Raw genomic sequence first — 26,432 nt, 5'->3', positions numbered from 1 at the left:
GAGGTCCCCCAGGACCCTCAGGGGTCCTTAAAGAGTTAGTGACGTATCTGTGACGCATGACTCCATATTTGGGCATGGTGTCGGCTTGATCCAAGTCCCATTGACCCCACTGAAATATTTCAAAAAAGACTTACACTTACACAAAAAAAAAAGAAATAAAGAAAAAACTGATATTGACAGCGTGCACCAACACATGGCACTGATCGTTCCAGTGGTTTGCGAGATTTAGCCTCGCGTAGCGCCGAGGGCAATTTATTTTTTGCACTGGCAGATTCGTCTGGTCCCAGGCAATGCGAGATTAGCCCCGGACAAACAAACGGCCAGACAAAGAAAGACCAGACCCTCTTCTACGCAGCTAGCCTCCTACAGAGCCAGCCGTAAAGAAAACACTTTGCTAACATTTGGATCAAAGTGACTGCCAGTGTTTTACATAGAGATATTTAAAGGTAACTGAAACGCACACACCCACATAGCCTGTCAAGAATGTCAAGACAGTTCAAAGACAAACTTGACAGGATCTTGGCAGAAGCTCCGTTTAAAATAGTAGCAGATGGGGAGGGGAGGGCCGCCTCATTGTTAGTCCAGCAGACAACAACTGCATCCTCTGTCAATGTCAAAGGTCAACCAGCGTGTCTCCCTTATTTGACTGCACACAGATTAAACGTAATGACTCACACTGACTGATGTGACAGCTGGGCAGAATCTCGCAGCTTAAACATTTTTACCATGGGCTCTGTAGTCCGCAGTAGTTTAGATGTTTTAACTGACCACTTATAAAAGGGAAAAGATGCTGAAAGCAGGAAAAAAAAATCTGGGCATCTGTTGGAAAGTTTTACTGCTGTACAGTAGTTGGTAATGTTAGCCATTGTTAATAATACATTTTCATGGCACGAATACAAGATTTTTTTTGACATGCAGTACTAACTACCGTGTCATACCTTTTGGTATTTAAAATATGTAAAGTTTATATTGTGATAGACTGTATGGTTAAGCAATATTGTTCCTTGCATACAGTACCTCCTCCCAGCTGTCCTTGGAGGTGTGTGTGTGTGTGTGTGTGTGTGTGTGTGTGTGTTGAGAGAGGGGGATGGTATGGTCTTTCTGTGTACAGAGTGTGGCCTCGCTCGGTCTGTGGACCAAACAGGGAGTGACACTGATGAGTCGGGCTCACAGAACACTCCCCTGCTGCCCCTCTCCACTGACCCAGAGTCAGCGGGTTAATAACCAGTGCCACCGAAAGCCATCTGTCATTAGGTACCTGCCACTGATCAGGAACCAGCAGTTGTCCCTGCCCTTGTCACCCATCCCCATGACAAATACTGTATCAAGCCCAACAAGCACCTACTGTAGGTCACACGGTCAAAGCCTCAGTGTTCATTTGCAACTCTGAAGGTCTCTGAGGCATGGCAAATAAATTGGATGAATTATTTTTTGAATATATGCCGGTGAATGTTTCACATCACCACAATTCATATAGTTGATGCCTCATTCATACAGGTTAATGCCTTTAAAGGCCCCCGGAGTCCGATGCTATTTTTTTTATTGGTCAATCAACGCATCAAAAAATCGCTGTGACGCACTGTTGTGTGAACGTACTCGTGGCACAAACAGCAGTTCTAAAAAAATATTTCTTTAGGTTAATTCATCTCAAAAGAAAAACGCTCCCAGTGCGTGCGTAAAAGGACCTTGAGAGTTTACAAATATAACCAAATGGACCCTTCCGGGTCCTTTTTAGTTACATTTGTAAACTCTCAGAGTTAAATTATCCAGCAATTGGCTCTTTCTTTGTTGTTTGCCCTCTAAATTACTACTTTGATTATTATTTTTTTGACAAGGGTTGCAAACCTCTCTTTTACCCTCTCTACCCTTTCCCCCCTTCGCTGCTGTTCTCCTCCCCTTTAAAATAAATTGTATCCATCTTATCTTGGGTGTCATACCCTTTTATGCTAATGCCGGCAAATGCTTGCAGCTAATGTATTCATTAGGTTTACAAGACGTTTGATGATTTGTGGAGATAACAGGAGGACGGTGCACACATAGTGAGGCAGCGTTTTCTCATCTGATATTGACAGTGAAATTGAATAAAGCTTGATAAATAGCAGCCGAGTGACATGGCCGTTGTTGTTGTTTTTTTTATTTATCCCATTTTATAAAGACTGTTCCGTCTCTCGTTCCACAAGAAGGGACAGAACAAGCAAAGGGGAAATGAACGAAAACAAGCCACCTCCCTTACAATGATTCATTTTGTTTATTATACCCGTGGTGCTGTATTGATCGCCGTGGCTGAATTACAGTGACACTTGGCAACTATCAATTTTGAATTTAGGACAAAATGTCTGACTTAGGCTATAACTTGGATGAAAAAGTCATCATCATAAAAACGTCCCTGTAGAAGCTAAGCAAGGCGATTCTTAAAAGACAGTGTTTACTCTATTGACTGCATAGCAAAGCCTATGATAACACGGTATGAAGTCTAGTGGGGTTTTTTTTGGCCGAGAGTGTTGATATTGCAGGCTTCCCGGGAGCAGCCAATTCTTGACCTGCATGGAACCAGAGAGGACTGCATAGGAATACTAATGCGCAACTTACAGGCTCACCTCTGAACTTAGGATTATTCCTCACAGACTAATGTGCTTTTTGTTGACACAGTATCACACACACATACACACACACACACACACACACACACACACACACACACGTTTGATTCATTTGAATCCACAGTTAAACAGGTACTGTAACATTGAACGATTCTTATAAATATAAATATTTTGATGTCACAATTGATGCCATGAGTGAAGGATTTTTTTTATTGATAACATTTCCTTAACACATTGACTGCCAGAGTTTATTCATAATGTACTCACCCCTGTGCCAGCAATTTGCGTGTTTTTTAATTTTTTAATTTTTTAATTTTTCATTCAAATAAATTCTCTGATTGTGGTGTTAAGCACATACAACAGTTCCACCAGTAGAGAGCAGCAAATCTACACATTGATCACCTCGCTCGCCCCCTCCCAAACAGGCCCACGTCATATCCTGTCATTCACCGGATGTTATGTTTTCGACAATCCCTGATCTGCTGATCGGCCTGAAAACGATGTGATATACTACGACGATGACTGTTAGTCACCCGGACCAAAGAAAATAGAAGTTGAGCTGTCCGTTCGTTTTTTATACCGTGTGAAAAAACGTGTTTCCCATTTTTTTCCGAAAATGACCGGAGAAAAACAATGTGACCCGGAAATGATTTTTTTTTTTTACATCCGGCTCCGGGTGAGTGTGACGTAAGTGGAAAACGAAAGTGCTGATGAGAAATAAACAGAGCCGTGCGATCACAGATTAAACAATGAAAATTCAAAAGAACGCATCAATGCGTTCTTTTGAATTGCTGGCATGCAAGCGATGGATTTGAAAGAACGCATCGATGCGATCTTGGCAATCAATGTGTTAATATACATGACCATGTATTTGTATTATTTGTCAAAAGGATCAACACGAAAACGCTCGAGAGCTTATTTACATTGAGGTCCTTTGAGTTCAAATATGTGTGAGTTCAAATATGTGTGTAGCCTGAGTGCCGTGTGTTTTAGTTTATGTGCGGGGGTGGCACAGCGGAGGCATACAGAACATTCTCCATAATGCATGTATTCAATTTAACGTACTAGAAAAGTAAAATGGCAAAGAATAACATCATGGGTACTGTGACCTGTTACATCAATTAGTACTACTAATTGATGGTTTGGTCCAGCTGCTGTTCAGTCACCTTTTTCATGCCAAGGACCCCTAAATTGTTATACATTTGGCCGCGGACCACCATTTGAAAATGTTTTGTGCCAGGGACCGCCAAAAGCAAAGATATCAGTTAATTTTTGCTTTAAAAAAGTATAAATATTCAAAGATATGCACACTTTTTCAAGGTTTTTCAAAAATAGCAGATCTACAAGCTCATAGCGCGGCACTCGCTTGTAGCCGCGCTATGAGCTTGTATATCTGCTATTTTTGAATAGCCAAAGCTAAGCGGTTAAAATGATTGTGACGCTATGTTAACTAATTTCGCTGGGGACCCCCTGGTGGTCCCCGGACCACTGGTTGAAAACCACTGCTCTAAAGTATCCATTGTAGCAATAAAGAAAAATCAACTTAAAAATCACACTTAGTTCATCAAACAATACAGGATAATTCATCATCACATGCATGACTTCATTATGAATACACAAATCATTGTCTTTTCCATACAGACAGGCTTCCAATTACAGCAGAAATGGAGTGGTACTTTGCAAAGTTGCTTGGCTTTACTCTTAGGACGGCCTGCCATCTGCAGTCCCATATTATTAGCCTGTGTATGTCCATCTGCAGTACCACTCTGTATACTACTAGTGTACAGCCCAATAACCCATTTTGGTCAGCTCCTGATATTTCATTAGCTTATAGGCATGAGGTTGTTCCAGGTTCCAAATGAAGCCAATCTTCTGAATTGTACAGCATTTTGTCTCTCGTCCACAACAACAGTGTCCGTGTATTTGCTGCCACAACGTTACAAAATATAATTGTCTAAACATGTCTAAACCAGTTACTCTTAAAGGAGAAATCCGGACATTTTAAGTGTTATCTTTGATGTGTAGTTACTCACTCACCGAGTTAGGAAGTGGCGTTGAGTTTTTCCAGCAATTCCCCTGTCTGTGAGTCTGGTCGACCCCCACCATTGGCATAGTGGGAGGCGCGTGTCTTAGTGAAAATCGCCTAATTCCACAGCTCCAAACTTCTTTTTTTTCTCCACAAATCCTCCTCATGGTGTCTCCTGATACTTTCACATGCACTGTTTATCACTCACGAGCTGGCGTTCATGGTCAGCGACGTGAATGTTTTCCTCTCGCGAGATTTCCCGAGGAGCGCAGTGAGCCGAGGACGGGAAATCTCGCGAGACGCGAGATTTCACGCGAGAGGAAAACATTCACGTCGCTGACCATGAACGCCAGCTCGTGAGTGATAAACAGTGCATGTGAAAGTATCAGGAGACACCATGAGGAGGATTTGTGGAAAAAAAATGAAGTTTGGAGCTGTGGAATTAGGCGATTTTCACTAAGACACGCGCCTCCCACTATGCCAATGGTGGGGGTCGACCATACTCACAGACAGGGGAATCGCTGGAAAAACTCTACGCCACTTCCTAACTCTGTGAGTGAGTAACTACACATCAAAGATAACACTTAAAATGTCCGGATTTCTCCTTTAACACAAGGGTGTTTTGAAACATTGAGCCCTGGAGAGACTATTTCTCTTTGGCAATTAAATCTACAATTTGATCATGTCTGGCTATATATCCCTTGTATGCATTATGCCTGTTGACAATGTGAGAAATGGATTCAATTACTTGTACAGGAGAATGCATTAAACGGTGTGGCTCATGACTGGCTGCTTTAGTGCGTACCGAACTGTCATATTTAGTCGGCTGTAAAATACCTAATGTCCTCTCCAATGGCAGCATTGCTGCCATTGAACGTCTGGGAATCGAAGTGATCAGCAGATGTTAAACACAAATTTCCCCATACGCTTTCTAACCCTTCTGTTGGAAGCTTGCGTGGTGGTCTCATTGGTCTGTCAGCGTCAATAGAAGCCTCTGCATAGACACACTGATGACTGCGTCGGTCACGTTTCAGCACCACGGACAGTGCCACTGTCAGTGCCCCGTGTACACATACACACACACACAGATATATGAAGACATATAAAGATGAAATGTCAAATGCTTTGAGCTTAAAGGCTAATTATTGTTCTTCTCCCCCCTTCCTTCCCTTCCCTTTGCCTGCTGTCTGCAGAGATGTCTGGTACGGGACCAGACATATCCCAGGTTCACTGGAAGCAGCAGTGGTTGGAGAACGGGACACTTTATTTCCACGTGTCCATGACCAGCTCAGAGCAGCTCGCCCAGACCACACAGCCCACGCCCCGGGAGCCGGCGCACGCTCTGCACGAACACATGCACCTGCTGCACATATCTGTCATGGTAAGTGACGCTGAAGTACATCCAAGTTACTGTAGCAGTGATGCTCTTACACACTCACTCACTCTCTCTCTCTCTCTCTCTCTCTCTCTCTCTCTCTCTCTCTCTCTCTCTCTCTCTCTCTCTCTCTCTCTCTCTCTCTCTCTCTCTCTCTCTCTCTCTCTCTCTCTCTCTCTCTCTCTCTCTCTCTCACACACGCCCATTATTCTGCTTGCTGGACATAAGCACAGACCACTCTTGTGACCTCTCTCTGCACCAAAACAAACTCCCTTGAAAACAATATCTGCATCCCACTCTCCCACCCCATCTGTGCCTTGCTCAACGCGCCTAACACTCTCTCTCTCACACACGCACGCACGCACGCACGCACGCACGCGCGCACGCACAGGCTGACCGCCCACACACCGCTGGACGGTGGCCTTCTCTGTGAAGTCGTCCGCTCCCTCTAGAGACTTCACTCCTAAGACCGCTCTCTTCACTTCTCCTCCAAAGCTATCATCTGTCAAATCACTTCCCTGTCTCTGCTCTGCCATTATTCTCTCACTTCATCTTTACACCTTCCCTGATAACCCCCTCCACCCCCAACCCGCCCCTGTGTATGATACAGATATTCCACTCGCTGTATTTTTTATAAGTCTCTCTTATAGGCCGTCTCCTTGACACCTTTTCCCTTTCTTTTTCCCTTCAAAGTCCTCGACTCTTATGCTTTGTGTTTCTGACGTCTCTTTTCATATCCACTGTCTGTTTCTTTTTTTTTCTATGTCGCCCAGTGGGCAAACGGCGGCAATTTCTTGTATGGATGAACCTTGTATGGCTGAACGGTGCGTGTGCGGAACAAAACATCCGTGGACAAATGGTGCTTGCCAGCAGGCCATGGCCATACGGCGCCGATTGTTTTTGTTTCATCGAAACGTCCACGGGCCAATCATTCCTGTATGAACGGTGCATGGGGCGAAACGTCCGTGGACGAACGTTGCATGCAACGTGACGAAACATAAACAGACGAAAACTTTAGTTACTTTGTAGATTTGAATTATTATTACAAAGCATACATTAACCACTTCAGCCCTATATACATTTCGTCCATTTGAAAATAGCCGATCTACAAGCTCACAATGCGTCACATCGTGAGCTTGTAGATCTGCTATTTTCAAAACAAATTTTCATACATCCTATAATACAATCGGCATATCTGCCCATGCGCGGACGTGTGCAAGCGGTTTGTTTGTAATACAACGCAAAACTGCGCATGCGTGGACGAGCCTCTGCAGTTTTCACCGTGCGGGAGATCAGTGTTGCGCGAGCGCGCTTCCCCCTGCACGCTGTGCTCCATTCTCACACACACACACACACACACACACGGACTACTGAACGCTTTTGTGGGTCTTTGCAAAATCCCAAAGTGGAGTTTTGGTCATTGGAACGGTGATGCACGTCACCCATTTGTGAAGTGGGTATTTTAAAACCCTGGAGTGGATTTAGGGGAGCGTCAGAGTGTTTGTATTGGAGCGCCTCAGTGCGGCTGAAGAGTTCATGTGCAACCTCTTGCATGCGTGGCTGTGGCTTTAGTTTTCCGTTTTCCTTCGCCGTGTCTGTAGGTCTCCAGGGACCCCCAAGGGTCTCCAGGGAACCCCCAAGGGTCTCGCGGGACCCCTAAGGGCTCCGCTATGTTTTGCGGGGGTCCGAAAGGCTCCACGATGTTTCGCGGGTGTCCCAAGACTCCAAGGGGTCCGCGGAAAGAGGGGAGCACAGGACACTCAGCGTTGCCATGTCCTCTGATTATACGCGCATTTGCCTTACTTTTCACCACAGCGTTGCCATGTCTGAAAATCATAAGCGACTTTGCCCTACTTTCACACAATACTCTCTCTCACACTGTGAGGTGGCTGTAAGGTGGATCTGCGATGCGAAGTGGACGACACGTCACACTAGACTTCTAGTTTTATACATTTGAAAACTTGTGAAATTGGACACTCTGCATAATCAGTTTTACTTTTGTACTTAACGTATATTTTGATACCAATACGTGTGTACTTTTACTTAATAAATGTTGAATTCCGGACTTTTGCTTGTAACAGAGTATTTCTGTTGATACTTTTACTTTTAAGTAAACATTTGAGTGCTTTTTCTACCACTGAAGGAATGAAAGATGCATGGACAAATAGTACAAGCACAGAACTAAATATCCGTGGACAAACGGCATTATCCCTAAGACCTAAAACCGTTTTAGTTGTCTCTATCTCCCCTTCACTCTCTTTAACCTCCTTATCTGCCTACGCCTTTGTTTTCTCACTTCAGGACTCGTTGTCCCCAGGTGAACTATCATCTCATCCATCCTGCCTTCCCCAACCTGCTGTAGCGGTCAATTCTTTCATGCATTCATTTTCAGCTTTTATTTCTTACCCACATCACAGTCAAATTGTCAGTGTTACTTTACTGGAAACGAATCATACCAGACTTTTTGACATGTGGGTCCTTTGTCACTCTTACTTTGATAGCATTTGACTCCTCAAAACTGCTATGTGATATAGACTCGGATCCTTCTCAAAACATACAGTATATTAAACACCTCGAAGTCTTGCAAAACATACTACACTTCATGAAAATGGAAATTTAGGTACGATTACACTTTCTGAGTAAAATTAACATGGGTTGAAATAGTCACACGCTCTCTTGCTAAGCGCCGCACACACTTATACTCTGCCGCATTGTGAGTTTGTAGATCTGCTATTTTCAAAAGATTTGTATACATTTTATACGTTTGAAAACTTCTGCATTATGAGTACTTACTACTTTTGGTACTTTAAGTACATTTTGACACCAATACTTTTGTACTTTTACTCAAGTAAATGTTCAATTCCGGACTTTTACTTGTAAAAGAGTATTTCTACATTGCAGTACTTTTACTTAAGTAAAGAATTTCAGTACTTTTTCCACCACTGGTCCTCGGTAATCTCAATGGAAAGATGGTATGATACGAGATGCGGTGAAGAGGAGGGTAGCGGAATGAAGGAGCCACATTCAGGCAGCTAGAACAGGGAAAACAAGCTGTGTTGGACTGGCCTTGAGGCCCCAAAGGTGTCTCCTGGCTCTTTGAGTGAACATCATTAAGTGTGATTCTGTCAGCTCTATGGCAGGCTCAAGTCTGAGTGCTCTATTCTTTTGGCATTGAGCTGTCGGGGCTCTCACTCACTCTTTTCACTCCTCTCTCTATCGCTCTCTTTCTGCGCCTCTTCACAGTCTTTCCATTAAGGACTGTGTGCTAGTCAGTCAGCTCTGCAGGACATGATTCTGACTGCTAGAAGGACAGCTTTTTGTTATGTTTTTTTGTTTTGGTTTTGTTTTCCTAATTTTGCAGCAGAGCATTTTCTCATTTTGTGTTTTAAAAAAATCATCCTGCTTCATTTATAATCTCAATGTTAACTCTTCCAGTGCCATGCTTATTTATGGAATTTTGGTTCTGAGTGCCACAACCAAAATTAATTGTAAAAAAAAAGTGCTTAGGAGCCGAGATACAGCCTTTTTCAGTAAAAAGTTAAACAAGAAGTGAATGGAGCAGCAAATCTTCAAATCATCATATCTTGGGTTCTGAACATGTTTTTCCAAAACATGACGTCTTTTCATGACGTCTTGGCGCTCAGGGCGTCAGGCCTCGTGACGTCTTAGACGTCATGTGGCACTGAATGAGTTGAATTTGAAGAGGGTAAAATTGGATGTGGGTATGCTCTCTCGGTTACATTTGCGGCACTCGGTGCGGCACTCGGTGCCGCGCTATGAGCTTGTATATCTGCTATTTTTGAATAGCCAAAGAAATCTAAAATGAGCATTTTCTCTTTTGTATTATTATTTAAAAAAAGATTGGCATCGTCCTGCTTCATTTATAATCTCGATGTTAATTTCATTTGAAGAGGATGATGGATGAAAAAAAACGAACCCACAAATGGATGTGGGTTCGTTTTTAATGCTCTCGGTTACATTTCCAGCGTATCGTACCGCATTTCCTCGTGAAAATGTGAATCTATACCGACTTACTGGAAGCCGTAGAAAGAAAAAAATAATATTCTCTCTTTCCAGGCTCATATTACTGTATATAGAGAAGACAGAAGTAATTTATAGAATGGTGTGTTCACATTTGTAAGCAAGACATCAGCAATGACAATGAATTTACAGCGCGCTGCTGACAAAAGCACATTTTCTCTCCCCAGGGAGGCATTGCCTTCGACAGACCTTCGGTCTGATGCAGGTTTTTACTAGGCTAGCCAATGTCCTTACCGTTTTGTTAATCCAGTCATAAAAGTGGTCTGCTTTAGCACACTTCTCATGTGTTTTATAGGTTTAACCCATTAAGACCGGGAATGCACCTGTGTCTTTTTATTTATTTCTTTGGCTATTCAAAAAATAGCAGATATACAAGCTCATAGCGCGGCACTCGGTGCCGCGCTATGAGCTTGTAGATCTGCATTTTTTTTTTTTAAATCGTGAAAATGTGTGCAAATCTTTGAATAGATATATTTTTAAAGCAAACATTTTTAACTCAAATCTTTGCTTCTGGGGGGATTCTACAAATGTCTTCTAATTCCTAACAGTGGTTCTCAACATTTTTCATATCAAGGACCCCCAAAATTATATTTATTTGGCCGTGGACCCCCATCTGAAAATATTTTGATCCAGGGACCCCCAGAAGCAAAGATTTGAGTGAAAAATGTATATATATTCAAAGATTTGAACACATTTTCACAACTTTTTTTTCCAAAAATAGCAGATCTACAAGCTCGTAGCGCGGCACTCGGTGCCGTGCTATGAGCTTGTATATCTGCTATTTTTTAATAGCCAAATAAATCTAAAATGACAGAGATGCGTTCCCGCCCCGGTCTTAATGGGTTAATGTGAGGCCTTCTGTATAATGCTCTTTTACAAATATGCCTTTCCAGGCTCTTAACCATAACACTGCTTATTTGCTTATAATACAAATAGCTTTCATTGAATAAAATAACATTATTCATAGTTATTATGTATGTACAGTCTATTATCTGCATTGCTGGTCTCAGAATGCAGCAGAGCTTAAATGGATGGCTATTTAATAGAGTCAGTGCTACAACCCCATGTCTTTAATTTACATAATATCTGCAATGTAATAAAGCAAGTCAGCATTATACATTTTATATGCACAGTACGGCTGATATAGGGTTTCATTCACTTCGTTTGTATGGTGGCTTGCATATATTCACATACAGTACAATGTTTACATACAAGCCAACAATTTTGTCAAACAGATGTATTGGTTATTATCCTTCGTTCCACAGTTGTATTAACCCTTTAAGACCGGGAACGCATCTCTGTCTTTTTCGATTTCTTTGACTATTCAAAAATAGCCGATATACAAGCTCATAGCGCTATGAGTTTGTATATCTGCTATTTTTTGAAAAATCGTGAAAATGTTTGCAAATCTTTGAATATATATATTTTCAAGCGAACATTTGTAACGCAAATCTTTACTTCTGGGGGTCCCTGGAACAAAATATTTTGTGATGTTTTTTTGTTTTTGTTTTTTTTAAAAGAATGCCAGGATTCATATTTTTTGGTCTTAATGGGTCTTAATGGGTTAAACCCACATTGACATACAGTATATGATGCAAAAAGCAAAAAAAAAAGAATGGGCCAGTCCGGAACAATCCATGCATCTATCATTTCAGGAGGAAGTGCCTTATTAGCGTTGATTCCTTTGATCTAATATCTAATTGGTTAACTTGTCTGTAACAATATTGAACAATTCACAGCATGGTGTGATAATGAATGTTTCATAGGATACACTTAGACCTCTGCTGTGGCCTCTTCCCCGTCTCTTAGGTCTCCATAATTGGCTTCAGCATAGCGAGGAACAAATTGGTGATTTTTTAAAAAAGGTCAATAAAATGAGGGATCACACTGGTCATGCAAAGACATAATATGCTTTCCTAATGAGGAAACTGTTGTCAGTTTAACTAAAACTTCAGCCAGTATTATATGGAGATCCGGAGATCCTTTTTACGGAAATAGTGAAAATAGCAGATCTACAATCTCGCAACACGCCGCGATGTGACACGTCGTGAGCTTGTAGATCGGCTATTTCCGCTACTTTTGCGCGACGCTATTGTACGATGGAATAGGGCATTAATTTATGGGAAAAAAACAACAGTTCGACAGCGAAATACAACTACTCTACATACCTAACTGAAAGAAAAAGCAGCCTGTTCCTTAGAGTTAAAGCAACATTTATTCACATATATTTCAGCTATGAAGCCTGCGTTACAGAGTCACACAATCTGAATTGATATTTTGTAGATTATTACTTTTAGAGTTTGGTAGTTTTGAAAACATTTTATTTTTAATTTTTTTATCCCACAATTTTGCAACCCTTTTTCACCCAATTATCTAAGTGATCCTGGGCGCTACACTCCCCCCGCCAGCCTAGGAAGCCCAGAGCCGAGCTCATGCCTCCTTCAATGCATGAGAGCCGAAAACTAAAGGTTTAATGAAAAGGCAAGTCATTATTTTTAAGTGAGATGAAAGTATTTTTTGATGTTTTATGCCTTTGATATACTATATGCTTAGTTGTGTAATATAAATTCATACTAATTAACTCAAACCCTTTTAGAAACCCTTAAAGCTGCAATCAGTAAGAATGATGTTCTTACGGAACACCGGCTTGGGCACTTTGAGCTAGAGGCAATACTTCTTGTCAACCAGTAGTGGTCCTACCTGACCACAGTGTCTACATTTCTCCATAGAAGAGCAGGGAGAACACCTCCAAACCACTGCTTATGTGCAGAGCAGGGAGAACACTTCCAACCACCGCTTATGTTTTCATTCATTCATTCAAGATTTATTTATTCTCGAAATTACACTGAGTAATTAAACTAATTTGCAGTGTCGTCGAGTAATACAATACGGTGCAACTCAACAACATCACGGTTTAAAAGCACATTACATCTGGGAATTGGAAAATAAAAGGCATACAGCACATGTGAGATATACAAGTTACAAATAGAAATCAAGACATCATTTTTCAAAATTCTAAAAACAATTACACATTGTGGTGACCTGTTTGGTCACCAGAGTTCTAAAACGACTCAAGGGTACTAGAGTGGTTAATTTCAATGTAGTCTGCAGGTCATTCCATGTGGTAAGACCACAGAATTTAAAAGCAGATCTACCAAATTCAGAGTTGACCTTGGGCACCTTAAATGTGAGAAAACTACTTGAACGGGTGTGCTAGGGTCCAGCGGGGGCCCATTCCAAAAATGATGAGATGTAGCTAGGAGCTAGCAATCTCCAAGTATGGCTTTATACAAGAACAGATGCCAGTGCAGTTCTCGTCTCTCTGCCAAGGAGAGCCATATCCAACGTGCTAGTTATATTGTATTAATATATAGGCCTACTCTAGGCCTACTCTACTACAGCAGCCCACAGGTTGGAAATCACTGGTCTATTATACAGCTTGGTCAAAAACATTCCCCCGCCCCCCCCCCAAAAAAAATAAGAAAAGTCTGAATGTCAGCGTTATACACTGATTTATGGAAGAGGGAAGGGAAGCCAGTTACCGTAGAAGTATTTTCCTGACTGACACTCTCATCACAACAACTTTTGAGTATGTCACCGCGTTGTCAAAACCAAACGCACTAGTCTGGGCAAGTCTGCCGTTTCTCTGTCATTCCAATTTCAGCTTCTATCAACGGCAGCGCCTGGCTTCCAGTCTGAGGCTGGTTGACGGTGGGAGGCATTAACCCACTAAGACCGGGAACGCATCTGTGTCATTTTAGATTTTAACCACTTTAACCTTTATCTGATACTTTTGGCCATTCAAGAATAGCAGATATACAAGCTCATAGCGCTATGAGCTTGTAGATCTGCATTTGCTTTGACAAATCTTGAACATTTGTGCAAATCTTTGCTTCTGGGGATTCTACAAATGTCTTCTAAATCCTTATTTTCTTTTAAAAAACTTATGTCGCTATAATCAGTGGTTCTCAAACTTTTTCATGTCAAGGGCTCACAAAATGATGTGTATTTGGCCGCGGACCCCCATCTCTAAACATGTTGTTCCAGGGACCCCCCAGAAGCAATTATTTAGGTTAAAAAAACGTAAAAATGTACTTAAAAATGTTTAGAAAAAAAATAATATATATATATATATATATATTTTTTTTTTTTATATTGAAAGATTTGCACAAATGTTCCCGATTTTTCAAAAAATAGCAGATCTACAAGCTACAAGCTTGTATATCTGCAATTTTTTAATTGCCAGAGTATAAAATAATGGTTAAAGTGGTGACACAAATGCTTTCCCGGTTTTAATGAGTTAACATGCACCTGGCTACACTACCTCATTGCATAAGCAATGTGCCGCTATTCTGCATTACCACAGTGCTTGTTTCTGGACCTTGCCTGAAGGCCTTTACGTGAGGCCATTGATCTCCGCCATCAAAACAACACAGACAATCCAACAGGCGATGGATCGGAGGGTGGTCGTTTTGCTCGTCCTTTTGTCACCCTGCATGGTGGGAATTTTTTTTCTCATGTCCACGGTTCTCCTTTGATGTGTACTCCCGAGGGGGCTAGCATGCTCCGAGCCATTTTGTTAAAAGGGATATTCGGCCCGATTTTCAAACGAAATGTGATTGTTCTGATGTGAGATCAATAATATAGACGTCTGTGTATGTCTACGCAAAATTGTTGGTGTTGCAAAACGATGTCAAACGCATCGTTTCATGTACGAGGGCCTACATTCCGTCCATCCGATTACGCAAAACGACACATGGGTAAATGGTGCATTTATATAGTGCCTTTATCCAAAGACGTTTTGCAATGTGCATTATATTCACCCATATACACGTCGTTCACACACCAAGGACAGAGAAAAGTATGCAATTAGGGGTTCAATGTCTCGCTCAAGGCCACTTCGAGACTAACCCAGGGGGAGTCGGACGGGAATCGAACCATGAACCTTCCGATTCCCAAGCGGCCGCCCCCATCAGAACAGTGGGTTGAATGGGATTTAGGTCAAAACTCTGCAGCGTTTTCCTTTTAAATAGTTTGATTGCTTGCATGTAAATTACTATACCAACTATGACTGCCTAAAGAGTGTCATCTCACTGTAATGTCATTATAGTGGAGTTCAAATTCTTTGATTCTCCTATTCACTGCTGGGACAATGGAAAATGCTCCTTTCTTGAAGTGGTCGCTATTTTCTTGCCCTGAAACTGAAACGATGTCCATAAACCTTTGAACTGTTATTATTGTGCGAGAGGACCTTTCCTGGTTGAGAAACTGGAGTAGCAGAACTCGAGCATTATCCCTTTCGTACACAGTGGAAGGAAATGGACTGAGAGGAAACTAAAGGTTGGAGAACACACGCACACGCACACGCACACACACACACACACACACACACACACACACACACACACACACACACACACACACACACACACACACACACACACACACACACCTGCTAAAGTAATTCACACACCCATCAGAATTAAGTGGAATCGATAGCAATGAAGCCATTTCTGACAGATCCTTTTACATTTCCCCCTTCAGAGTCGGCAAGAAGTGGAGGGCAGCAGCAGACGTAGTAGTGCGACTCGTGGAATTATCAACACCGAATGCTAACCACTTTGTGCCTCCACAAAAGAAGACGCACAGAGGTTGTTTGATCAAGGCCTGTGAGACGTATACCACAGCACATATTAAACAAAGCCTCTTGTCTGACAGCCAGGAGAGGAAGAGAGAGAGAGAGAAAGCAAATTTCTCAGCTCCCCCAGCAACTCTCGACCAGCATCCATCCGTGATACACAAAATGTAACGCTTGGAATACTGTATACTAGGGAAACAGGAGGGAGAGTACTAGGCCAGGCATTATTGTCTCTTAGCATGTCCCAGTACAGGGTTTCCCAATCTTTTCTTTTGGACTCCCAACTAGCCATAGCTTCTGGCTGCGGCATGTTCGCGAAATGACTTTAACCCATTAAGACCGGGAACGCATTTGTGTCATTGTTTGATTTCTTTGGCTATTCAAACATAGCAGATCTACAAGCTCATAGCGCGGCACCGAGCTATGAGCTTGTAGATCTGCCATTTGTGCAAATCTTTGAATATAAATATATTTTAAAAGTGAACATTCGTAACTCAAATCTTTGCTTCTGGGGGTCCCTGGGACAACATATTTTGAGATGGGGTGGTCGGCGGACAAATACATATAATTTTGGGGGTCCTTTACAGTTTGAAAACCACTGATATATAGCAACATACGTTTTTTCAAAGAAACTGATTTGGATAACATTTGTAGAATCCCCAGAAGCAAAGACTTGAGTTACAAATGTTTGCTTTAAAATATATATATATATATATATCCAAACTAAAGTTTGTGTGCAAATGTGCTCAGCGCGGCACTCGTGCCGCACTATGAGTTTGTATATCTGCTATTTTTGAATAGCCAAAGAAAAAAAAATGACACCGATGCGTTCCCGCTCTTAATAAGTCCAAATAGAAAAAAACCATGACGCGTTGTGAGCTTCTAAATTTGCTGCTATATATTTTTTAAATGCCGTAAATAGGTACACCATGCAGATTGAAAATGGTTAAACTGGCTCAATAATCTTATGAATTGAATTAGAAAATAAAAAGGTATAATATACAAACATCTCCCCTTTTCCAATTGGTGCCCGCCGTGGCCAGCCACTTTGAAAAAACGTGTGAAGTAGCGAATGGAAAAGAAATCAGTTGTATTGTGTGCAGCAATGTTGTGGGCGAGCGGAAGATCTTTCAAAGAAATGACACATTCGGGTTCACAGGGAGGACAGGTAGTATTTTCCCAGAGAATGAGACGCTATAAAGGCTGGCAGCTCAGAGCCTTTCATATGTCATGTTACGGAACATAATCTTCAGTTCTCTGAGATCTTGGCGTCCATACCACCAAAATGCATTACACACAGTGGAAATTGGACGTCTATTCATGGAATATCAAGATGTGTCAAACACTACCAGATAGCCAGCTATAGTAGTCTGCATTGAAAAAAAAAAAGCCATCATTTGTACTTATGAAAAATCCTTCTGCCTCATTTCATGATCTTGGGTCGATGCCCAGGGTCATTTAATATCATTGAGTTTAGACAATGTGAAGGTAGAATCACTATTCTTATCTTTCTCTTATTAGATATGCGCAGAGGTACAGTGCAGCCGACACGCCTGAAATGGCCTCGCTATAATTAACCAGTCACTGGTGATATATGACCATGAGTGCGTTAGGTCAGCAAGGCACAGAGAGCTCACAGGTTCCAACCATAATTGTGGCTCCACTGAAAATCAAGGGCCTCTGAAATTAATTTCCACCCTGGCCTTGGCACAAGATGACACAATGTTGCTGGTTCGGACGATGGATACTTTCACTTTTATTGCATTAAACTCTAAGGGGTTTAAATTTAATTGGTCACAGCTTTAATTGTTTCAGTCACCTTTTTGGTTTCTTTAATTTTACAAATGCGCTTGTTATAGCACCATGAATAGCAACTCAATCCTAATTAAAATGCATTCGCCAGCCAGCCCAGCACTTAAAGTGACTGACACAAGAAGGTTCTAGAATAAAGGCTTATTGGAAAATTGATTTATTCAGTGAACTAATTGCTCTTCATTTCTATAAAGTTAGTAAAGTTTCTCTTCATCATCGCTGCTCGATATGCATTGGATTAATTATCTTAATATGCACCCAAATGCTAAAGGCTGAGTTGATATCAGTGAAGTCTCTATTGTGTTAGTTAATTGTGCTAGTTTGTTGTATTTCGTATATACTATTGAGGCTGTATAGCAGGGACAATCTTTAATCCAGTTTGTTTATTGCATTGCATATGTCTTATATTTAGTTTGAAAGCCTGTGCAAATTGCTGTCACATAATAATATTATTAATAATATTTCCTGTGGCTTAAAAAGAAAGAAAGAAAAGGGACACAGGTACAATGAGGCGGTGAGGTGGAGCTTGTTGAAATGTGTTTTCAGGCGATGAAGGTGGGAACAAGTAGAGTGTAGTGTTGGGACTGTTTTCATACAGTCGAGAACGCATTCTGAGCAACATGTGTTTTGTTCAAGCCTTGGATTGATCCAGGGATAGTACAATACAATAGGCTTTTATTTTTTTGGGTGGTGAACCGCCCCTATAAGTGAGGTTTGGATATTTGTACAACAAATCCTGCGCTGTGATTGGCCAAAAATGTACCCCGCCTAACCCTGCACTGTGATTGGCCAATCACAGTCTATTCAGGACTGTGATTGGCCAGTGTCACATGACACATGTGCATAGCCCTATATAAGAAACCATAACTTAAAAAAAAACATAAATTTGTTTTTTTTAAGTTATGGTTTCTTCCATCATAAAGAGTGTTTCAATAAATGTATTTATTCTTTGTACATGATTGGTTGACTCCATTCAGTATTGTGATTAGCTAGCAAGACACCGCCCACTTCACACAGGGTGTGATTTTTTATTAGTTTTTTGTTTTATTGCTGTGGCTCTGCAGAGTCTAGACATTTATATGAGCGTATGTGTCCGTGTGAGTCTGTCTGAGGCGAATCGTGCAAAACGCTGGACCAGTCGTGCCTCCACATCACTGACGTATGGTGTCATACATAAGTCAGTGACGTTGTATGACTGACGTCACAGCAGTGTTGATTTTGACATCAAATTTTGACTCAGTTTTAGTCAGTCTTTTGAATCAAATTCCATTTAGTTTTAGTCATATTTTAGTCATCTGAAATGTTTTAGTTTTTGTCTCGTTTTAGTCGACTAAATATCATAAGATTATAGTCGACTAAATCTACAGTTGATTTAGTCGACTAAAATGTATTTTGGCGGTGCCTTGATGGTGTAGTAATAGCTGATTTTACACGTTGCATGCTGAAAATAGCAGATCTACAAGCTCACAACACGTCGCAGCGCGACACATTGTGAGCTTGTAGATCTGCTATTTTCAGAGCGTAACACCCGAGCGCAACCAAACATAAAATGACTTGTCTTTTAGTTCTACTGGATCTCTTCTCCACTAGTCCCTCACTAACGTTTTAGTCTAGTTTTTATTTGTCGACGAAATTGTCAATATATTTAGTCTTAGTTTTAGTCATCATTGCTTAGTTTTTATTCAGTTTTTTTTTTTTTTTTCGTCAGTGAAAGAAGGTAGTCGACGGACACTTTTCGTCATAGTTTTAGTCGACGAAACCAACACTGACGTCACAGGCTGGTCACATGAAGTCCAAAGATCCTCATTAGAGCCATGCTGTTCCCATGTGGAATGCCGAGATCCACGTTTTTTTCCCCCTGAAGGCCAGCAGGAGGTATTTTCGGGACGTTGGAGGATTGACGACAGCTTGAGATGGGATAATATGTCATGGTTAGGGACACACACAAAAAAAAGCACGCGGATTTGCCTAACAGCTGAAGAGAGAGAGAGCGTGTCAAGAGAGAATGTCATGCAAAGTCGGCCGTCGAAGGACATTCAAATTAGACCATGTCAAATAAACATATTGCTCTATTGAGATCACTCCTCTACTTCTCCCACACTACAACACAGCCAGGAACCATTGTTTGATGTCAATGTGGTTGTTTTCGTCGTGTCTGCTAAACAAGGCCAGGACGTTTTTGCTCTGTAGGTGATTTTTCTTTCTCTTTTAAACAAAGTTTTAATAAAGAAATAAAGAATAAATATGCATATTTTTCAAATAGCAGATCTACATGCTCACAGTGTATCACGAGGTGACACATTGCGAGCTTGTAGATCTCTAATCCTCATACAACAACGTTTATGTAGGGCCTTAATTCCACTGATTTATGATGGTTCTTCGAGCGATAACATTGTGTGACGAGACAAAGAAAAAGTAAGACTATATCCACTCTGTTTCGCTCATTTACAGGGCAATGCATCAGTGACATTTAAATGAGTTACTGTTATCGGGATAATGCTAGCTGAAAGCTATTAAATGTTACACAGCAAAGCTTGATTAGATTTAGATAGCTTAGTGTGGCACTTTTGGGGGAAAGTAATTGTTGATAACAAACGTGAGAGCCACAGTAATGGATGGTTTCTCTCAACAATGGCAGTTTGGATATGTGATTCCTCAACAGAAAAGTAGTCAGCTATGCCAATAAGCGGAGAGGTTTTTGCACGAGAGCCCAGCCACTACTACTAATAAAACTAATAATAATAGCCACCATCATCATTGTCATATATATCAAATGATAGTGCAAGTACAATGAATGTAACATTATTGGACTTTTATTTCATGTCTACGTGAGCATTTTTGCCGTGATTTAGTTTAACCCATTAAGTCCGGGAACGCATCTGTGTAATTTTAGATTTCTTTGGCTATTCAAAAATAGCAGATATACAAGCTCATAGCGCGGCACCGAGTGCCGCGCTATGAGCTTGTAGATCTGCTATTTTAGAAAAATCGTGAAAAAATGTTTTTTAAATATTTTTTTTTCCAAAAAACTTAGAAAACATTTTAAGAATCGGACTCAGGTCTTAATGGGTTAATATCATGAACAGGCTTGTCTCATACTGTCAACAAACTATGAACACACACACACACACACACACACACACACAACACACACACACACACACACACACACACACACACACACACACACACACACACACACACACACACACACACACCAGGTACACACGTACAACAGGTCTAAATCGGTTGTGACAAATGATCTTAACGGCAGTTGCAGGGCAATGCTCTTTTAATATGAGGGGCCGTTTAGGCCAAAAATAATGAAACACTTTCACACACGCTAACGAGACAGTCTTATACTTACTACTGAAATGCTTTTACATTCAATTTTGAGACACTTTCACACACACTGATGAGACACTCTTACATATACTACTGAAATGCTATACGTTCAATAATGAAAACTCTTGCACACTCACTACTGAAACACTCTCACATACATACATACTTTGTAAATCGATGCACGTTCATATATGAAACTTTATACATACTCATCTGAACACTTACGCATACATATGAGAAACACATACACATACATATATACTTCTGTGCCATATACACATGCATACGAAATGCTTGCACGCATACAAGTTAAACATTTATACATTTATATCTGAAACACTCACACATACACATATGAAAAGGCTGCATGTATATCGCTGAACACTTGTACATTTACAACTGAATTTCTTGTATATTATTACAAACTAAAATGAAAACTTTAGATGCATGTGCAAGCCTTTCACATGTATTCATACGAGTCATTTCAGTAGTATGTATACATAAATTCAATAATATACATACACATAATTTCAGTGATATGTATAAGTGAGTTCAGTATAATGTATAAAAGAGTTTCACATGTATTCATACAAGTGAACTAAGTAGTATGTATAAATGATTTCAATAGTGTATATATACACAATTTTTAAAGCATGTACAGATCATTTCACATGTATTCATACAAGTAATATCAGTGATGTATATAAGTAATTTTGATAGTATATATAAATCATTACAATAGCATGTATAGATCATTTAACTATAATGTATACAATAATTTCACATGTGTGCATACAAGAAATCTCAGTAGCATACGGAAGTGGTTTCAGTAACACCGGAAGGCACAGGCAGGTGCGCACGCACACCAGGAAGAAACTTCCAGAGAGAAGGAGAAGATAAGAAGGAGAAGACAAAGGCAGCATGGAGGGGAACGGAGACCCACTTTAATTAATTCGATATTGAATATTAATATATCACCTATGCAGCAGTGTAAGGTCCTTACACACCGGGGCGAATTCTTCATGCAAATAAATTAAAAAAAAATCGCCTGTTTTTTTAAACCTTATAAAGTCAATGCAAGCTTCCACATCAAAGACGAAATTTCGCGGAGCGAAAATGCGTCTTTTATTTATTCGGACAGCAGTCATATTTTGTGGAAATGCTGGTGACTGCTACACCTCTGACCAATCAAAATGCATTTATGTAGGCCTATTCATTTTATTAAACAATCTAGTATAGGCCATCCCATTGGATGAGAGCACTGGTGCTCAAAATGGGGTCCGGGGAGTGGGGACCCCCATGGAGGGTGATGCGCGGGTCAGGTTTTTTTCATAACCCGCCCCGCCACGGAGCACAAGTTCAACAAAACAATATATAAATCAACGGCCCGAGAGAGCGAGAGAGCGAGAGAGAGAGAGAGAGAGAGAGAGAGAGAGAGAGAGAGAGAGAGAGAGAGAGAGAGAGAGAGAGAGAGAGAGAGAGAGAGAGAGAGAGAGAGAGAGAGAGAGAGAGAGAGAGAGAGAGAGAGAGAGAGAGAGAGAGAGAGAGAGAGAGAGAGAGAGAGAGAGAGAGAGAGAGAGAGAGAGAGAGAGAGAGAGAGAGAGACCCCCCCCCCCTCGCATCACTACCAGGGTCCTTGGGACTCAGGAGTGTTCTGGGGGTCCCCCAGCAGTATAACCATATATAGCCTATATCAGCTATTTGAAAATATCCAATCTACAAGCTCACAATGCAATGCATTGTGAGCTTGTAGATCTGCTATTTTCAAAAATATTTGACAAATTGTGAAAAACACCATAAATATTATATGGTGGTCCCTGGCACTAACCTCGTGGTTGGACTGGACATGGATACAGTCAGTGGAGAAAAAAACTTTTTCACATTTTTACTTTAAGTATCAATACTACAATGTAGAAATACTCTGTTACAAAGTAACAGTTACGTATAAAGTCCGGAATAAAAAATGTACTTGAGTAAAAGTAGCCTACAAAAAATAAAATAGGCCTACCAAAAGTAGAAAGTAGGCTACTCATTATGCAGAATGTCCCATTTCACAAGTTTTCTGTATGACATATACACATCTTTTGAAAATAGCAGATCTACAGATCTGTGAGCTTGTAGATCTGCTATTTTCAAATGGTCGAAATGTATGATGATACAGACTTGGGCTGGATATAGACCAATCGACAGTGTAAAGTAACTAAGTACATTTACTCAAGAACCGCCTGCCGCTCCAAGCCGCTCCGGCCGGGGCCGCGAACCATACGTCGCACAGACTGACACAAAGAGAACCATAAGTGCGTAGCTCCCCGATCAAAACTTCATTTCTCCGTAGGCTAATCAAAATGTATCTATGTATTAATTTTATTAAACACGCTAGGCCATCCCATCCAACTCCTGTTGAAGATGCGCGCATCGGTGCTCAGTCACAGTGGGGTCCGGGGACTCCCCTGGGGGGTGATGCGTGGTCAGGTTTTTTTTTTCTTCATTTAGAGACAGACAGACAGACAGAGACAGACAGACAGACAGACAGAGACCCACCCGTCCCGCGCTGCTGCGCATCACTACCAGGGGGGTCCTTGGAAGTGTTCTGGGGGTCCCCTGCCCCAGCAGTTTAACCACTTCAACCCATATAGCCTATATTGAAATGAAGGGTCACTATGCTGTGTCCCTCTACTCCCTCGTCCTGTGTGCACTAACAGTCACTCACTGCATGCACTGAATACCAGTGGTGGAAAAAGTACTCAAATGTTTTACTTAAACAAAAGTATCAATTCTGCGGTGTAAAAATACTCTATTACAAGTAAAAGTAGGGTATTCAAAATGTACTTGAGTAAAAGTAGAAAAGTATTGGTATCAAAATGTATTTAAAGTACCAAAAGTAAAAGTACTCATTATGCAGAAGGTCCCATTTCACAAGTTTTCAAACGTGTAAAATGTATACAAATTCTTTGAAAATAGCAGATCTACAAGCTCACAACGCATCGCAAATCTGCTATTTTCAAATTGCCAAAGTATATATACTGTATAAGTGGTTTTGTAATAATAATCAAAATCTACAAAGTAACTATAGTAAATAAAGTTATCAAATAATTGTAGTGGAGTAAAAGTACAATATTTGTCTATATGTAGTGGAGTAGAAGTAACTATAGGCTACTACTAAAATAAGTACTTTTATTTAAGTAAAACATTTGAGGATGGGACACACTGAAGGATGGGTAGAGTGTTGTCAATGTTGTTTTATGGTCATTTAATGAATTAATTATGCAAAAAAAAATCGCGTACATGCCCGCGATGCAGTGGGTGGAGGGGGGGGGGGCGGGGGGAGAGTGGTGGTCAAGTTCAGCCCCCATGGCCACGCACAAAAGCCGGCGTCCCTGAGCCTATACATCAGCTATTTGGGGTCAGTGCGGACCCGTTCGGTGCCCCCCGGGACGGTTTTATGTCAACGGGGGGTTTTGTGTTGCCCTCAGAATCTTTTTGGTGCCACTAACATTAATCTTTTATTTTTATTGATTGTATATCTGCTATTTTTGAATAGCCAACATATACAATATGGATAAAGGGGTGAAAATGTATTAAAACCTTTTGCTGGGGACCCCCTCAAGGACCACTGGTTGAGAACCACTGATTTAAAGGAAATGGCTGTAATGACAATACAGGGGCAGTTCTATAACTTATCCATTAATTTAGATTAAATAGAGTAGAGCAGGGGGCTTCAACAGGGTCAGAGTTACTACAGGGGGTCCGCCAAATCATTGTGTGATATGATTTTTTTTTTTTTACATTAACCACTTGAACCCTAGCAGCCGAAAATAGCAGATCACGTTTCAACTGCGCGGACGGTGTCACACGCAAACGCGTTACCTAAAGAATTCGGTCTGAGCATGCGCAAAATGGCGGCTCCCTTGGATTATTATTGATATTTGTAAGCTTTCTAAGACGATTTCTAAGTGGATTTTATTGTTTATAAAGTAGGATAAAGTAGGACGTGGCCATGCAAAATGGTGGTGTCCCGTGGATTTGTAAAATATTTTACCGCGAATTATTTTTACATTTTTCTCTGTTGTCTGGAAGTTTCTTCCTGGTGTGCGCGCGCACCTGCCTGTGCCTTCCGGTGTTACTGAAACCACTTCCGTATGCTACTGAGATTTCTTGTATGCACACATGTGAAATTATTGTATACATTATAGTTAAATGATCTATACATGCTATTGTAATGATTTATATATACTATCAAAATTACTTATATACATCACTGATATTGCTTGTATGAATACATGTGAAATGATCTGTACATGCTTTAAAAATTGTGTATATATACACTATTGAAATCATTTATACATACTACTTAGATCACTTGTATGAATACATGTGAAACTCTTTTATACATTATACTGAACTCACTTATACATATCACTGAAATTATGTGTATATATATTATTGAATTTATGTATACATACTACTGAAATGACTCGTATGAATACATGTGAAAGGCTTGCACATGCATCTAAAGTTTTCATTTTAGTTTGTAATAATATACAAGAAATTCAGTTGTAAATGTACAAGTGTTCAGCGATATACATGCAGCCTTTTCATATGTGTATGTGTGAGTGTTTCAGATAGAAATTAATAAATGTTTAACTTGTATGCGTGCAAGCATTTCGTATGCATGTGTATATGGCACAGAAGTATATATGTATGTGTATGTGTTTCTCATATGTATGCGTAAGTGTTCAGATGAGTATGTATAAAGTTTCATATATGAACGTGCATCGATTTACAAAGTATGTATGTATGTGAGAGTGTTTCAGTAGTGAGTGTGCAAGAGTTTTCATTATTGAACGTATAGCATTTCAGTAGTATATGTAAGAGTGTCTCATCAGTGTGTGTGAAAGTGTCTCAAAATTGAATGTAAAAGCATTTCAGTAGTAAGTATAAGACTGTCTCGTTAGCGTGTGTGAAAGTGTTTCATTATTTTTGGCCTAAACGGCCCCTCATATTTTAATCCTCTTAGTCCTCAGAACAGAACCTGTACCACTGATTACCCATCCTACTATATAATTGGAGTAACCTCTGTCTGTCTGTCTTGGTGTCTTGGTGTCTTGGGTCGACCGGGTATGGGCTAGTTTATTTAACTACCAGAAACACTGGATTGGAGAATGTGGGACTAGGCTACTCTTAGTGCAGAGAGCCTCTTGTTGCAGTACGAGGGCTCTTTTAATCCTTTTAGACCCCAGAAAGCCATTTGTTACCACTGATTACCCACTTTTACTTGACTACCTAAAAACACTAGATTGGAGAATGTGGTTCTAGATCAATTGGTTCTCAACCTTTTCAGGCTGTGACCAGGGTTGCCAGATCTGCTTATTATAATTTCCCCGCAAGATTGTATTTGAAAATAGCAGATCTACTATTAGATCTGCTATTTTCAAATAGCTGATGTATATGTTAAAGTGCTCATGTGGCCCATAGTCGCTTCTTTTGGGCTGGTTTTCCTAGACCTGGTTGCTTGTTTCTCTCACAGAATCTGGCAACACTGGCTGTGACCCCTCCCCCAAAATAATCATATTTGAACTGGGTACCCACATCCTG

At 40.7% G+C, this 26,432-nt stretch overlaps 1 protein-coding gene across 1 annotated transcript in view; it reads left to right on the top strand.

Annotated features, from left to right (window-relative positions):
- The window catches only part of astn2 (astrotactin 2), a gene marked incomplete at both ends in the record, with an annotated part of 625,858 nt that overhangs the window by 71,799 nt on the left and 527,627 nt on the right, over positions 1 to 26,432 (top strand). Inside the window, one exon of the mRNA XM_080420257.1 lies at positions 5,820 to 6,007. Within this exon, the coding sequence (XP_080276383.1) occupies positions 5,820 to 6,007 (188 nt within the window). The remainder of the gene's footprint in view (positions 1 to 5,819; positions 6,008 to 26,432) is intronic.

This window comes from Gymnoscopelus braueri (genome assembly GCF_963280865.1).
Source record: "Gymnoscopelus braueri genome assembly, chromosome: 22".
Classification (NCBI taxonomy): domain Eukaryota; kingdom Metazoa; phylum Chordata; class Actinopteri; order Myctophiformes; family Myctophidae; genus Gymnoscopelus; species Gymnoscopelus braueri.
This window is presented reverse-complemented; position numbering and strand designations above follow the sequence as displayed.